General features: G+C 41.6%; 1 protein-coding gene across 6 annotated transcripts in view; it reads left to right on the forward strand.

The window, feature by feature from the left end:
• Positions 1-15,334, forward strand: part of SPAG9 (sperm associated antigen 9) — a 71,076-nt gene that overhangs the window by 10,855 nt on the left and 44,887 nt on the right. For all 6 annotated transcript variants that reach the window (XM_045299936.1, XM_045299938.1, XM_045299939.1 and 3 more), the window contains exons 3-4: positions 12,141-12,348; positions 13,114-13,213. In XM_045299936.1, the coding sequence (XP_045155871.1) occupies positions 12,141-12,348; positions 13,114-13,213 (308 nt within the window). The remainder of the gene's footprint in view (positions 1-12,140; positions 12,349-13,113; positions 13,214-15,334) is intronic.

Genomic DNA, 15,334 nt, shown 5'->3' on the forward strand with positions numbered 1-15,334 from the left:
TGCTCTAATTGGGGTCATCGTCCTCAAGGCCTAGTGGGCCAGGATGTGCTCCAGTCTCTCCTCCTCCCCTGTCATCTGCTCCTGTGTGCTCTGGTCAGATATATCCTTCTCCCGAAGCTGCAGATTCAGTGCCATCCTTTGAAATAAATTCTTCTCGGGGGAGGGGCATGTCCTGCCTATCTTATGTAGGTAGACACCCACCGCCACCCCAAAAAAGAGAGAGAGAGAAAGACCATATAAATAGTTCCAAGTCTAACTGATGACTTGGATCAGAGTAGATGAATATCTCTCTGCTAAATAGCGAGCAGAACCTGTTATAAAGCCTCAACCCAATCCCCTTTCTCTCAGGGATGCATGGCCAAGGACCCGCTTACCCCACAGCACTTCCACTCTAGTTAGTTCGCAGCCTTTGTGTCCGATGGGCGCGCACCTGCAGGTCCCTACTGCCCTTTGCTCCTTATTCTTATCTGTTGTCTTCCTTTGGTTCTTTGTGCTCCTCTCACATCATTATATTTTATAAGCTTATTTAAACTGAAATACTAGACAGTTAAAGCATAATAAAATTAAGTAGTTTACATAAATTTTTGTTTGCAAAATTGATGTCTTTAAAAACGTTGGGTTTTTTTTCTGTTGTTGTTTATGATTACTGTTTATTTTGCACTGAGTTTTAAAAGTCAGCATACTTCGTGAAGACTCCAGACACCCACCTTCCTCCCAGCTCCTCTCATAACAGGCTGCCAGAAAAAGCATTCACTTTCTCCCAATAGCTCAAGTCAAACCAAAACAAACAAAAAGTGTTACATGACTCAATCTTTATATAGTGGCCTTGATATTGCCTTGTCTGTTTGAGCCAAATGTAGTAAAGTTCAAAGGATTGGAATTTTCTTTAAGTTCTAAGATCCTTTTGCATTTAAACTCTGAAAATTATCTTTCATTGTGGGACTTTGTGATTCCTTACAATTATTATTGTCCATTCCTAGATTGTTTTCTTCCCTCAATAAACTTGTTAATTTGTAACCAAAGCTCTTGTTTGCCTTTGGAAGGAGGAACAGAAAAGTAAATAATATGTACATTTCTTGACCATCGATGTCTGCAAGTCACTATCAAGTTCCTTGTCCGTAGTCATGAACTTCCTGTGGAGATTCTTCTGCCCAGCGGTTACTTCTCTCTGGTAGTGTCCAGATTCCCAAAATGGGTTGACATAATAAGGTTTCCATTATTTGTCATCAGTGATTAATTTCCCTCTTCCTACTTGTCCAAGATTTGGACACAGAATTGACGAATCCCTCACAGATTCTCAACCTAATCTTTGCTGTCTCTGGTGACTGCTGAATGCCAGAGCTGGATCTGCCAAAACCGATGGAAACCAGGTTGCGATAGTTCTCCAACATCACATCCTGATATAGAGTCTTCTGAGCAGGGCTCAGGAGCTGCCGTTCCTCCTGGGTTAACTTTACAGCCACATCGTTGAATGTCAGTGATTCCTTCCAGGAAGCACAAAACATCCAACTAAGAATGATCCACTTTCCACACAGCATAACCTGATCTGAGATCCACATCTGCCCCAATTTCAGCACCTCAAATAATCTGTCTCCAGGGTCACCTTGGTCTGAACTCAAACCTCGTGCGTCGCTCAGGTTGCATCTTCACAGTCTAAAAAACGTTTTTGGAAGTGAGTTCTTCCGAGAGGGTATATTAATTTTTTAGATTTCAGTTTCGAGTTCTGTTGTAGGGTTGTGGAATCAAGCATGATAACTTCTGATGCGAGCACTCGTGACCAGAATTGGTTTCAGTTTGGTTTAGGTTGCATAGACAAGTCATGGAACAACCAAATGGTGATTTTTAGATTTGAAAAACAATTGCCACACAAAATCTCCTGGTTTACTGTTGAAAGTGTCATAGTTTAGTTTGGCTCCACACTTGCTATTTTTTTATTTAAAACATAGTTTTTTCCTGTAATACCACTTTATAAAACAATCTCAAAGTGCATTATGTTTACTTAAAGGGATGGGTGTTAATTCATCATAGATGAGATTCTTAACTAAGAATTTGTTATCCATACGTGATCAGTATAATCAGTAATATATCTAAGGTGGTGATAACTAATAATTAACTTTAAAATATTTCAGGTTGCATTCTACATCATATAAAATGGAATATTTATGAAGAGAATATTGAGTCTTGTTAGATTAAAACATCTAGTCTCTCATACATTTTGCCTGAAATATTTCCATTGATTACAAATGAATATTTTAATCTTTTTTTCATGCCTTTTCTCTGTAGTTCCTACCATGACCTGAATACTTATATGTAGCTCTTATGATACTTCTAAAATATTATCGTTTGCCCACCTTATTTGTCCCTTTTCCCTAAGAATGTCACTGCCTTTGGTTTACTTAATGCTGAATCCCTTGCACCAAGAAAGCCACATAGCGTACGAGATACTCAGGCGTCTCTATTGAATGGACAGTTCTCTCAGAGTAATGTAAATGGTCTGACTTGCAGCTCTGGACGGTACTTGTATCCAAGGCATTCCAGTGACCTTTGACATGCACTCAAGGAAGTAAACAGTAAATCAATATTTGATGGCTTTTCTCCATTGAAAAGTATTTTTAACAGTAAGGCTGACCTCACTTTTTCCTAATCTCTTTCCTGATTGCTCTATTTCTCTGAAGCTAATCAATCTCCACAGCAATGCCACTAGACACGCTCATCCTTGGCTCCTGTGGCCACACGTGGGTTTTTTTAACCTTCCTGTAGGTTTATTCGACCTTCCAAAGAATTATTAATGTGGACTTACGCGTTGGCGTTTTTGGTGTGTCCCCCCCCCACCGCACATGCGTTTTTCATGTCCTCCCTAGAGAAACTAAGGTAAATACTACCCAGAGAGTTTCTAGAACCCAAACCCTGTCTCCCTCTTTTTACCTGAGTGTGGAGCAAGGCACTAATGAGCCCCAGAGGTGCTTCCCGGTAAGTGTAGGGCTGCTAACTTCAAGATTGCAGGTTCAAACCCACCAACAGCTCTGAGGGAGAAAGATGAGGTGGTTTGTTCCCATAAAGACTTACAGCCTCAGAAATCCCTTATAGAGTCTCAATGAGTAGGAATTGACTTGATGGCTGTTTGCTTTGCTTTGTTTTCTTTATTTGTTTATAGAGTTAATTAGTGAGATAAAGCTAAACAGATACGACTTCCCAGGAGTGGTGTAGAAGTTACAAAATGGCAAAAATACAGTTTACAAAGTCCTAATAATTTACGTTATTGTTTCCTCACACTACATTAATAACCAAATGTCTTTCTCTAACTTTACCAGGAATTAAGAGTCAGGAAGTTCAAGTTTCACTTGCTGGCTGCATCCAGACATATCAGTGCCACTAATCTTGGTTTCCATAGTCAACAAGGATCAGACAGATAATTCTAATCTAAAATATTCTACAACTTTTGTTCTTCTGAGAACTTGGCATTGACCTAGTTATATTTAGGGCATGCTTTGCTCTCTTTATTAAAAAATTGAAAAATGAGAATTATAGTATTAATTTTACTAGCATAATTTTATTCATGTAGTAAGATTAATAAATAAATTGAAAATGTTCTGTGATGAAAGAGTCCTAGTGGCACAGGCTTAAGAGCTGAACTGCTAACCCAAAGCTCATTGATCACAGGAGCCCGCCGTGGCAGCCACATATGTTTATGCAGGTGGAAAAGGGGGTGGAGGCAGCCCTGCCTTGTCCTGCAGGGTGGCTTTGTGTAGGAATGAACATGACATGTTGGTGTGGGTGGGTCTGGGAGACAACCCTGTAGCTGATTAGAACCAAAGAAGCAAAGAACTGTAGGGAATTTTGTGACAGAAGACTGGCAGTAAAGAGAATTTGCCAATCGTTACCGTATATACTCAACTATAAGCTGAGTTTTCCAGCACATTTTTTTCCTCACTTCCAGTGAAGCATATTTTTAAGGCAGTTTTTGTGGTAAAATTAGGTGCCTCCGCTGATATTCGGGTCAGCTTATACATGCGTATATACGGTATAAAGTTATATACATGTTATACTGCAGAGTTTTCACTGGGCGAGGACTGTAGTCAGTCCATCATCCTAATTGTCTTTCATGGAAAAGTCTGCAAAAATGATATGCTTAGACTGCAAGTGTGCCCTTAAAAAGAAGTATTTGTATACATTGCTTATTTATTTATTACATTCTTGAGGGGGGGGGGGGTTGTCAGGGACTGACAAGTAACCAAACCAATGACACAATAGATGTTCACATACTGAACTCTGGTGGCGCTGTTGGGTAGGCGTTGGGTTGCTTACTGGTTCAAAACCCTTAGGCGGTCTGAGGGAAGCAGTTGAGGCCGTGTGCTCCCATAAAGAGCCCTGTGTCGGATCACTGTGCATCAGAATGGACTCTGTGGTGCCGAGTATGTTTTTCTGATGAGGGTAGGAAAGCAGGACTAGAGAGTAGATAGTTTAGGGTGGTTATGGTGGCATGGTGAGGGATGGACGTGACTGACCCTGGGACATGAGAATTGTTCAGGTCAAGGGGAGCATGTGAGGAAGAGTGCTTCAGGCTGATGAAGTAGACCCTGAGGGGAGGGCAGACGATCCCACTCCTCTCAGACCCTCAGTGCTCTCACTGCCCTGGCACACCTTTTGTGCAGGTTGTCGGCACCGTCCGCCCTTCCACGGCTGCTGACCATCCGTCTCAATTCTCCCTCCCTTAGAGCCACATTCGGCACACTGAAGGGCCATCGGCTTCTTGAAATGCTTTCTTGACTGTGCTTCCAGGGCAGTACTCTGTCCTTTCTCACTGGTTTCTTCACTGTTCCTTCTCAACACTGCGATTCGCTTCTACTGTTTGACCTCCGATGTTGATTAATTTAATATCTGAGTGTCCCAGGGCTTACACTTCAGTCTTTTTCTCTACTTCCTCTAGGTTGGTAAGTCAGATCCCATGGCGGTCAATGCAGTCTACATGTCTCCGCCACACAAACTGTAGCCCTTCTCTGAGCTCCAGGCGTCTGTCGACATCTAGTTAGTTTTATTTGTAGGTTTGCCACATATTTTATTTTTCTCCAGCTGAGACTCCACCAGTAGAAATACCCTCTTTCAAGGGCCAATCCAAGCCATATGTGAAAGTTTTATATGAAACCTCACTGGACAATCTGTTGACGATTCTGGAATCCAGTGTAGAGATCAGCTCCAAACAGAATCAGAGCAGTTCTGTATTGCATCGTTAGCAGACATCTCTTACTGGGGACCTGCTAGTGCAATATGATAAAGAAAGAGCCCGTATGTTAAGGGCTCAATTGTTCTGCTCAAAAATGTTTTAGTAAAGTACAAAGACTAGGCAAAAATATTCAAGAGTAAGCTGAAAATAAAGAAGGAATTGGAAAAGAAGACAAGATCATCTTGAACAAGAAGAACTTGCCCCACCAGCTACGAAGACTTCTTATAAAGCTGTAGTGATTAAGGTGTTCCAGTATTGCTTTACCTTTCTGTCCTCTCTGCACGCTTCAGTCCTCAAGCTCCTGGGCAGGGCAGCGGGGGAGGAGAGTGCCCAGAATGAGGTGTCAGAGCCTGCGCGGGATTAAGGGGATTCCTGTAGAAGGACAGCCTGCCTTAGGGGTGTCACATCCTGAACAGGATGATAAGGTATTTCCCAAAGAGAGTGTGGGAGCAGTCTGCAGGGGACGGGTAGAGCATGAGCAGGGAGGGGAGGATATTGATGAGCGCCAAGGTGTGGAGGAGGAGGAGAGCTTGCTGTCCTAGATGGCAGAGTACAAGAGAACTTCAGAATGGAAGGGATTGCTGTACAGAAAAATCAAACCAGATGAAGACTGAATGTGCAGGTGTAGATGTGAAACGGTTTGAGTCTCCAGGCAATAACAAGTGAACGTAAAATATGAATGGAGGAAATATCAAATGTAGACTACTCAAGAAAGGTGGAGGGCAGAAAAGGCATAACCTGGCTTAGGAGCAGAGGGGAAAGGGCTCTTAGAATGGTAACGACTGGTTGCTCACGTGTCTACGAGAAGAGCCCAACTGGAAGAGACATTGAAGACAAGGGCATGCAAGGAGCTAATGGATGCGTGGTAGAGGACGGGCAAGGGGAGAGGGCTGAACAAAGAAGGACGAAGGAAGTAATTGGATGTCGATGGCGGTCTGGAACTCGGAGAAGGACTCAGGGTCATGGTTCCGATTGGTGAGCTGTAGACGTGTGCAGGGCATTTACAGCCATGAAAGTCTTCTTTATTGATGTGGCACCTCGAGTTTTGTGTCTGTAAAGTAAGCGCGCAGTTTGGCGATGATTTCTCAGACTTCCAGTTTCACACATACACACGTACTTGCATCCACTTGCACCTGCCTCACCTACAAACCTGGAGTCCCACAGGACTGCCTAGCTTTTCTGGGTCTCTCAAATTTTCCATCTTTGACAGGATGTAGTTTTAACACTTTCTGTCACTTATTTTAATGGACAATAGTTGTATTTTCTTTCTTCCTCTGACAAGTTTCCCCTTACAGAAGTTCCAACTTAACTCCATCTTTACTGTGTATGGGCATAGATAAACATGCTCCCCCCAAAGGTATTTTTCCTTACTTGGTTGTTAATAGGGTGTGACTTTTAGAACCGAGAAAAGGAGGTTCAACTAACTAAAAAACAATCAGATTGGCACCTCCTTGTGAAACAGTTAAGGGTTCTGTTCGACCATCTGACTTCGGCAGAGCTGCTGTGAGAAGCTCCTGTTCGCAGGGTTCGGTGCATAAAGGGCAGTGCTCACTGTGTGCCGCATTCTTCCGGGGATGTGTCTAGCATGCAGACTGGAAACCAGCTAAACAGAGCCAGCATTCTTACTGAACACGCTTTCCATCCTCCTCTAATGTGGTTGTGTTCTGAAATTGTTCCTGGGCCTCCAGCTGTTGACTGTATTCTTTTTATTCTTTTATTGCCTGTGGGTAAAGATCCCTATTATAAAATGCATGTAAGCTTTTGACATTTAAAATACCTAAAGCCAACAACCCCGTCCTTTTTCTAGATTTTAGATTTAGAGAAGCATTCCAAAATCAGTAGAGTTCCCCCAAATACCCTTCTACCAGCTTCGCCTAGTTTTATCGTCTTAGTTACCACAATGGGATGATAGAAACTTAGCTACTATCAGTGGCAGAGTACTCTTAACCAATCTGTAGACTTTTTTTTAGCTCCCACCTACTTTCCCACTAATCCGCTCTTTCGTTCTAGGGTCCCACATTGCATTCGGGGTCTCCTCAGTCTCTTCTGATGTATGAAAACCCTCAGTCCTAAGTGTCTTTCATGAGAGTTCTGAACAGCTCTGGTCAGTTCTCTGGTAGGACGCCCCTCCATGGGGCTTGTCTGTCTGGAGAATTGACCCTGGCTAGATTGAAGGTAATGAGGTTGTGGCAGGAGCGCAATAGAAGTGGTGTCTTCCTTTTTAAGATTATATGTCGTTTTATTTTTTGTTGCTGAGACTACACAGCAGAATATATACCAGTTCAAGTTTCTACATGTGCAATTCAGTGACACTGATTATATTTGTTTGAGTTGTGCGACCGTTCCCACTTCCTTTTCCAAACTGTTGGTCTTCTGTGAACATTAGCTCACTGCCCCCTAAGACGTCTATCTGATCTTCTGAGGTGCTCACATCAGCTTGTTCTCATATAAACCCTGTTGCTGGTGACCCTGTCCTACAGAGTAGAACTGCTGCTTGGGTTTTAGGAAGCACACAGCCTCATCTCTCTTCCATGCAGTGGCCGGTGGGTTTGAATCACTGACCTTGCAGCCAAACCCTTTACCCACTGTACCACCAGGACCCCTTTGATCCCATACAGATAGATCTTTAAAGAGCACAGTGCTCACGGTGATATGCTTTCTTAGTGTATCATGTCAGGGGTAAAATAATGTTGACATGATAAGAATTGTACGAGCCCCCAATGAAACGATTTTAAAAAAATGTTGACATGTCTTACAGTGGTTGATAATGACTTTGCTCACTTGGTTGAAGTGGTATGTGGTGGATTTCTTCACATTAAAATGACTATTTTCCTTTGTAATTAGTAAGTATTTTGATGGCTCTACTCTGAGACAGCACACATCTCCTGTTTCTCCTCACGTTTTCACACGCGGATTTTAGCATAGTTTAGTGCTTCTTGTCTGCAGTTATCACTGTGATGTTCTAAGGGTTATCTTCTGTTGAATTCACCCTTTCTTGATTGGAATGCTTCAGTAAGGAAGAAAGGGCTCTTCCTTTCCGGTCTCTCCAGCCTTCCCTTCCTTCCTCTCTGTTGGATTCATGGATATTTATTTCATTTTGTGGGTTATTCAATGCAATCATATTTTTAAACTCAAATTGTTCAACCTTTGGACATTGAATGCTCTTTCACGTTGGATCCTCTGCCCTGTTGATATGCACACATCTTTTTGTGTGTGTGACTGTTTTCTGGCTTAACTGACACTGTACGTGTCTCCATATGCTTTTATGGGTCTTTTCTCTGCCACTTCTCCACAAAGCCCAGGTTCCTTTCATTAGAAAATGGTATTTGAAAGCCAAGAGCTGATCACTTGATGTGCTTATTGCTCAGAATGTGTGATTGCTTTAGGCCTTTTCTGGACTAAGCTGGGCAATTTAACTATGTATACTAAAGCATGGTACACACTTCTGTAATTATTTCTTCATCTGTCTCTGGAGGTGTCAGTGTGAACTCCTGTTGTTTTTTATATACTTCCAACTCTAATTCTTTGTCATGAAGTTCATTATAACCCTCACCTTTATCATCTACCCATGTGCTTGGCCACTGTGTGAACTCTGGTAGATCCTTACAGTTGTTTCTGAAATGATAGTGCAGCATACAATCCTTTCTATAGCCTCAGGGTACCTCGTGGAAATACCTTTTCCAGAGTTACTCAGGATACCCTCCTTGTTTTCTTTCCACATTCCTTCAGTGTCCTAATGCGGTACTATTTGTAGTACAATTTGGTTCATCTGTTACGGTTTGTGTTCCATTTGTTATGCAAATATGTAAACACTTAGAAAATACTTGTTTCCTTTTTATCATCTTTTCCTCCTCCCAAGTCAGCAACAGTACTGTGTACCTCTAAAAGTTCTCCAACAGGAGTTGAGAATGTTATTTCGAAACAATTTGAAAGAAGCTAATGGAAATGATTAACTATTGGTTACCTCTTCTATCATTCTCATGATGTCAGTATTGTGTTTGAAAGACTGCAAGGGTTATACCCTGAAATACTGAAGTATTTTTTACTTTCATTACGCTCAAAACCTTTCACTGTAGAAGGCAGAAGGCAATTTCATGTCTCCGACTTGCTTGCCCCTATTCCTGGCTTGTTTGAGATGGCAGCAGTTTCCTAGCGCTGCAGAGACCGCCAACCTGGGTGGCATATCAGAATGGAAACCCACTCTCTCTTTTGGAGTCTGGAAGAGGGTGTCAGCTGCATTGCTTCTCAGGCTTTGTGGGAGCATCTGCTCCCTGCCTTACGCTCTTCACTTTGGGCAGCATCAGGTGCTCCTCAGGTGCAGCTGCAGCCTCCCCTGGCATCCTTCCACTATCTTCTTTAGACTGTACCTTCTTCTTTTTATAAGGACAGCAATCATGAAGGAGTAGATGCAGTCGGGCTCCTTAGGAAAGCAGTATGTGTAGTAGAATGCGTCCAAGTTGTCCCTCATGAGATCATTTATTTTATGTATATGTTTACATATTTAATAGTCTATTAAAAATAACTAACTATGGGGAAATGCCAGATAACACAGAGTTTATTTACTCAGCACATGATTCATTTGATGAATGGAACAACTGAAAATATTTTGAAAGGCTTGTAGATTTGGAACTAATTTACCAGGCTTTATCTCTTTAGGGAACAGTACCTAAAGCCGCATGTCCAAGCCTGGGATCTAAAGCTAGTAGGGAAATGGCACAAAGAAGAGCCTGTTTTCGGGGGGTTAAATAGAGAGAAAATGTTTTGAGAAATGATGTACAAATGCGCTTTACACAATTGATGTGTGTATGGATTGGGATAACAGTTGTATGAGCCCCTAATAAAATGTTAAAAAAAGAAAAAAAAAGAAAGAAAGAACATGTAAATAATCTTCAAAAAAAAGAAGAGCCTGTTTGTTTTCACACCCGACGTCCTAAGTGAAGCACAGAGTAAGGCACCGTGTTGCTCCATGCACAGCTCAGCACGTGCACGGGAGCTCCCTTCCTTTGTAACTGGAGAGAGCGCAGCAATCGCGAGGCGGTCCCTGCTCTGTGTGGACAGTCTGTAGTGAGACAGCCCCTTGAAGACAGTAGGGGGAATTGTACAAGAAGTAAATTTGACCACATGAAGGTCTCCATGTTTTTGGCGCCCGCACTTGACGTTTGAAGCAGCTAGCATAACGTCTAGGGCTGCAGCGCAGTGACGTCTCGGGCGTGCTGGCCGGTGCTTGGTAGTCTAGTACAGAAGAGGGACTCGCGGTCTCCTGACACCTCTGATTACGTGTGAAATAGCGGCATGAAACCCCCCAAGACTTTGCATTGGAGAACTCAGATAACGCTTCCACTTTCATTCAGACGTGGTATCAGGTTATCACTGGCGACAGTCACACATTTTCTCATTTAGTAGGTTGGTACTTAAGTTTCTCTTTCTCTCATCTTCACTTGGAGTTATTGTTGGTGACTGAATTTCATCATTTCCTCGATTGGAGGTATAATTTATAAGGATATTGTAGCAAGGATTTCTTACTGAAGCACTCTGCTGCTAATCTTAGATGCTTTATGTCACCATTGCCGGGGAGACCGAGGAAAATATTCCCCCCAAATGCTGAACTTTTCTTTCTTCAGCTCTCAGGCTGTATCCTTGGATCCAGTTGTCATGAGTACAGCCCACACAGTGAGCTATTTTGAACAGAATAAAATATTTTTATGTGAAAAAGCAGAGTAAGGAAGTTACAGATAGATAAATCCCATGTTGTTTGCCTAGCCTCGGACAGATTTAAAATGTTCAACATTCTCTTCTAAGTAGCGCCTAATTCACCTCTTCCTTTGAGCCCCTGAATCATGCCACAGTCATTGGCCTGGTTTAGCAAGCGTTCCTTCCTGGTTATACTGCGTACCCCCATGTTCACAGATGAACTTGAGGAGGCAGACTTTCCCTACATTGTTTGAAGTGCGGATAACTAGACTGGTGGGGAGGAGGCATGTTGTGATAAAGAGGAGGAGGAAATGCATTCTCTACTTGACTTGTATTTGAAAGGTAAATGGCAAGTGCAAAAAGAACCTCAAATTGTATTTCAAATGTGTTCAAAGATCGTGTTTGTAGTAAGGAGAGAGAAGCTTGATGGTGTCTGAGACTTTGCACACGTGCAGCCTTGATGGGTGTAGGTCATTCACACTGGTCATCAGGAACCTCGGTGCTTTATCTTAACCTTTCAACCTCTAAAGAGTGGGGATTCACATGTATAATGCTATAAATAAGAGTTTACCAGGCTGATAGATGAATTAAAATTGTACCACTTTTATTCAAAACAAGGGCTCTTTGGAGGCGATTGCCTCTGTCAGCCCCATCACAGTCCTTCCCCACTCCCCAGGAGTGTGTTACACTGCGAGGCACTTGATTCTGCCGGCCTCGGTGTGGTGCACTAGGTGCAAACCCACCTACGGTTCATCAGCAGATGTGGGTGCAGTATGTTTTAGGACCACTTTCACCGATTCTGTTCTGGTGAGATGAAGCATTTGACCTTTCCACTGTGGTTGGAAAGCTGCAACTGGACAATACATGCTCTAAGGGTTCTGCGGTCTCTCTTTTAGCAGATGATTGCGCAACAGCATAACCGCCTTTAAAACTGAGGTCGACATGGATATTGATTTTATCACTAACATCCGTTCTGCTTTTTCAATATTTCATGCTTACAAAAATCTTGTGTGTGCCTGGGTAATATGATTTATTTAAATATATACTTCCCAATTTGAAAATACTCTGATAGTTTATTTTGTTCCTTTGGTAATTAGTGGCTCTTTATTACTTGGTCTGCTTATTCATAACAGAACTTACCTTGAACAAATTTATTTCTTAGCCCCTTTGTAAAGTGGTTTTGAACAAATTACCCATTTAAAAATCTCTCAATTATTTTTACATGTAGGATGAACTTTCTGATGTTAGCCAAGAAGGTTCTAAAGCTACCACTCCAGCATCAACAGCTGCGTCAGATGTGGCCACTCTTCCGACTGATACTCCTCTGAAGGAGGACAGTGAAGGGTTTGTGAGGGCTGCAGATACACCAACTAGGCCTGAGATAAGCAAGCATATTGAAGTACAAGCGGGCCAAGACACCAGAACTGTATCAACTGGTAAGTGGCCGTATGTCCACTTTTACTACCAAAGGATATGGGCATGAGGAAATCTTGTGGGGTTCGGCAAGTGTTGCCTGATTTAAAAATGGTTTTATAATTAGTTCACTTATTTGAAATTAAGATTTAAATTCACAAGAGTTTCTCTGTATACAGTCATTAAAAGAAAAAAGCTGGCAAATTTTCAGAGGGAGAAAAATGTTGCACAGAAAAGATTGGAGTTTGAAAGTCAGGGAGGCAAGCCCTCTCTCTGCGCCACCTTTAGGGCATTAGTGTTTGACCTATATACTTTCAATAAGGGATAAAAACAGGGGGTCCTGGCCTCGGGTATATTGCCCTGTGTGCCCTTAAGAAGCATGAATGGTGGGGAGCAGGGAGGGAGGGAGAAAATGAGGAGCTGATACCAAGAGCTCAAGTAAAAACCAAATGTTTTGAGAATGATGATGGTAACAAATGTACAGATGTGCTTGACACAATGAATGGATGTATGGATTGTGATAAGAGTTGTATGAGCCCCCAATAAAATGATTTAAGAAAAATAAAAAGGATGAATGTAAACTTTATTGCTACTTACTAGTTTCTAATATTAATTCTTAATGAAATATATGACATATTGTGTTTCCGAAAGCTTATTCTTTAAAATTTTTTAAAAATCATCGAATGTATTTACAACTATAGTAGCAATAGAATATCTATATTGAAAGCCCTTAGCTATATGATGATCCATGCATTGTTTATGTTTATGTCATCTTGGTTTTTCCTAAGGCTCCGCTGAAAATGAAGAGAAGTCAGAAGTTCAAGCAATCATTGATTCCACTCCAGAGTTGGATATGGATAAGGATCTCAGTGGATATAAAGGCTCAAGGTACCAGCAATAGCAGATTAAGGCATCCCAAGCACCCAGTTCTCTGGTTTCTGACAAGACAAAATGGATTCAGTTCAAGAAATATTGTTACTGCTATCAAGTTTCTCTTCTTTTTGTGAAATCTTAGCTATTTTGCAGCATTAGGGAACAAGATGTATGGACGGATGGGGGGAAAAGTACACAGCCAATTAGTGTCCCATATCTTGAGGAAACAAGAAAACAGAAGCGAGGGAAACAACAATTTGAACAAACCCTTTTTTCCCCTTTTCCATGCCCAGAGGAAGAGAATGTACTTCTGCCTTGAAGTGTTCTCATTAATGGAAGAAATTAGTCCCATTTCCCACGGGGTGGGGGGTGTTTCATCTCCTCAGTCATGGCTTTTAGAAATAGTCTGATGTTTAAGAATGTCAAGTAGAGCTACTGCTTTTTTAAGATCTATACATTTTATTTTTTAATTAGCAATAACCATAAGACTGCATGCTGTTTATCAAACACTTTTGGGCATTGTTCATGTTGTGATAGTGTTAAGAGTATGGATTCTAGAGTTACACTTTGTGGGTCTGATTCATCGCTCAGATTTGTATGTTAGGTAACCTTCCTTATGATAATATTGCTAGGGTGGTTTTGAATATTAAATGAATATGTTAAACCATTGGCAGAATGTCAGCTGTGCTTGTGATCATCGTTACTTTGCATAATGTAATCTGAATAACAGCCAGAAAGGTTTTTATCCTCCTTTTACAGCAGGAAAACTCAGAATGAGGAAATAACTAACCCACGATTAGTAACGTAAGAAGAGGTGGATCCTGGAATTCAAACCCAGCCTATCTGATTTCAAAGGCTATGCCCTATTAAGATTATATTGTATTGGATTTAATAATGAGGACTGTAAGAAATTTACTTCTTATCTACTCTCACCAAAGCCTAGCAGATGCAATACTATTAAGAGTTTGTGTACTTTTGTCATTTGGGACTTATTATTTTTGTCAGCAGAATTCACAGTTTTTAAATAAAACGAAAATAGCAAAGTATGAAAAAAACAAGTCCCCTTGCTCCTATCCACATCTCATTATCACCTGCAAGAAACAACCTCTGTCATTTCTTAGTTCTCTCTCTTCTCTTGTTTTTAACATCAGCATTCTAAATAACTATGTCCCTGTCTTCCTCAACAGAGGTTCTGTGAGAGAATGAAGTCCTAATGCACGTAATGAATTAACTGACTTTTGCCTTGTGCCATTTGTACAGGGCCTCTGCTTTCCTCGGGGGAGCTGAAAAGATAGTCATTTTGCATCCTGTGATTCAGATGCAGAACTGTGCTTGAGAAAGGCTGCAACAGTAGCTATTGTTGACTTTCTCCTGTGGAAGATGATGAGGATAAAACTTCTTAAACCACCATTCTGCCTCCTAATAGGATTATAATCTCAATATTCACTTAGTCTTGAATTAGTATGCGCTGTTTATATCATTATAACTGCTTACATATTAATCATAGATAAGTCACAGACTATACTATGATTGTATTTTCTTTCTTTTTACAGCTTTTCGTCTTACTAAAATTAATAAAGCCTTGGGGCTTTGTTTATTTTGTTTTGTTTAAGTCCCTACGAGCCTGTTAGTAACTCAGTTGACAGATTCTCTACAGGTATGGCCAAACATAAAACCTATCCTTTTCAAAAAAGAGGAACTGATACCAAGATACAGCTTCTGGGGTCTTAAAGGCTTGAAGAAAAACAAGCAACCATTTAGCTCAGAAGCAACAAAGCCCACATGGAAGAAACACACCAGCCTGTGTGATCATGAGGTGTTGATGGGATCAGGTATCCAGCATCTAAGACCCAGAACAAAATCATACCCAATATGACTTGGGGAGTGGGGTGTGGAGGGTGGTAGTGGACTGGAGACCCAATGCCCATCTGTAGACAATTGGACATCCCCTCACAGAGGGGTCACAGGGAAGAGATGAGCCAGTCAGGGTGCAGTATAGCACTGATGAAACACAACTTTCCTCTAGTTCTATCATGACCTCAGTTCTACCGTACAAATTGGATTAGACCAGAGCACGCACACTCCTACAGATAGAGCCTGCCACACAGGGAATCTAGGATAGATAAACCCCTCAGG

This window comes from Echinops telfairi, unplaced genomic scaffold (assembly GCF_000313985.2).
Source record: "Echinops telfairi isolate 266 unplaced genomic scaffold, ASM31398v2 ScPeMD7_7458;HRSCAF=8496, whole genome shotgun sequence".
NCBI classification, from domain to species: Eukaryota; Metazoa; Chordata; class Mammalia; order Afrosoricida; family Tenrecidae; genus Echinops; species Echinops telfairi.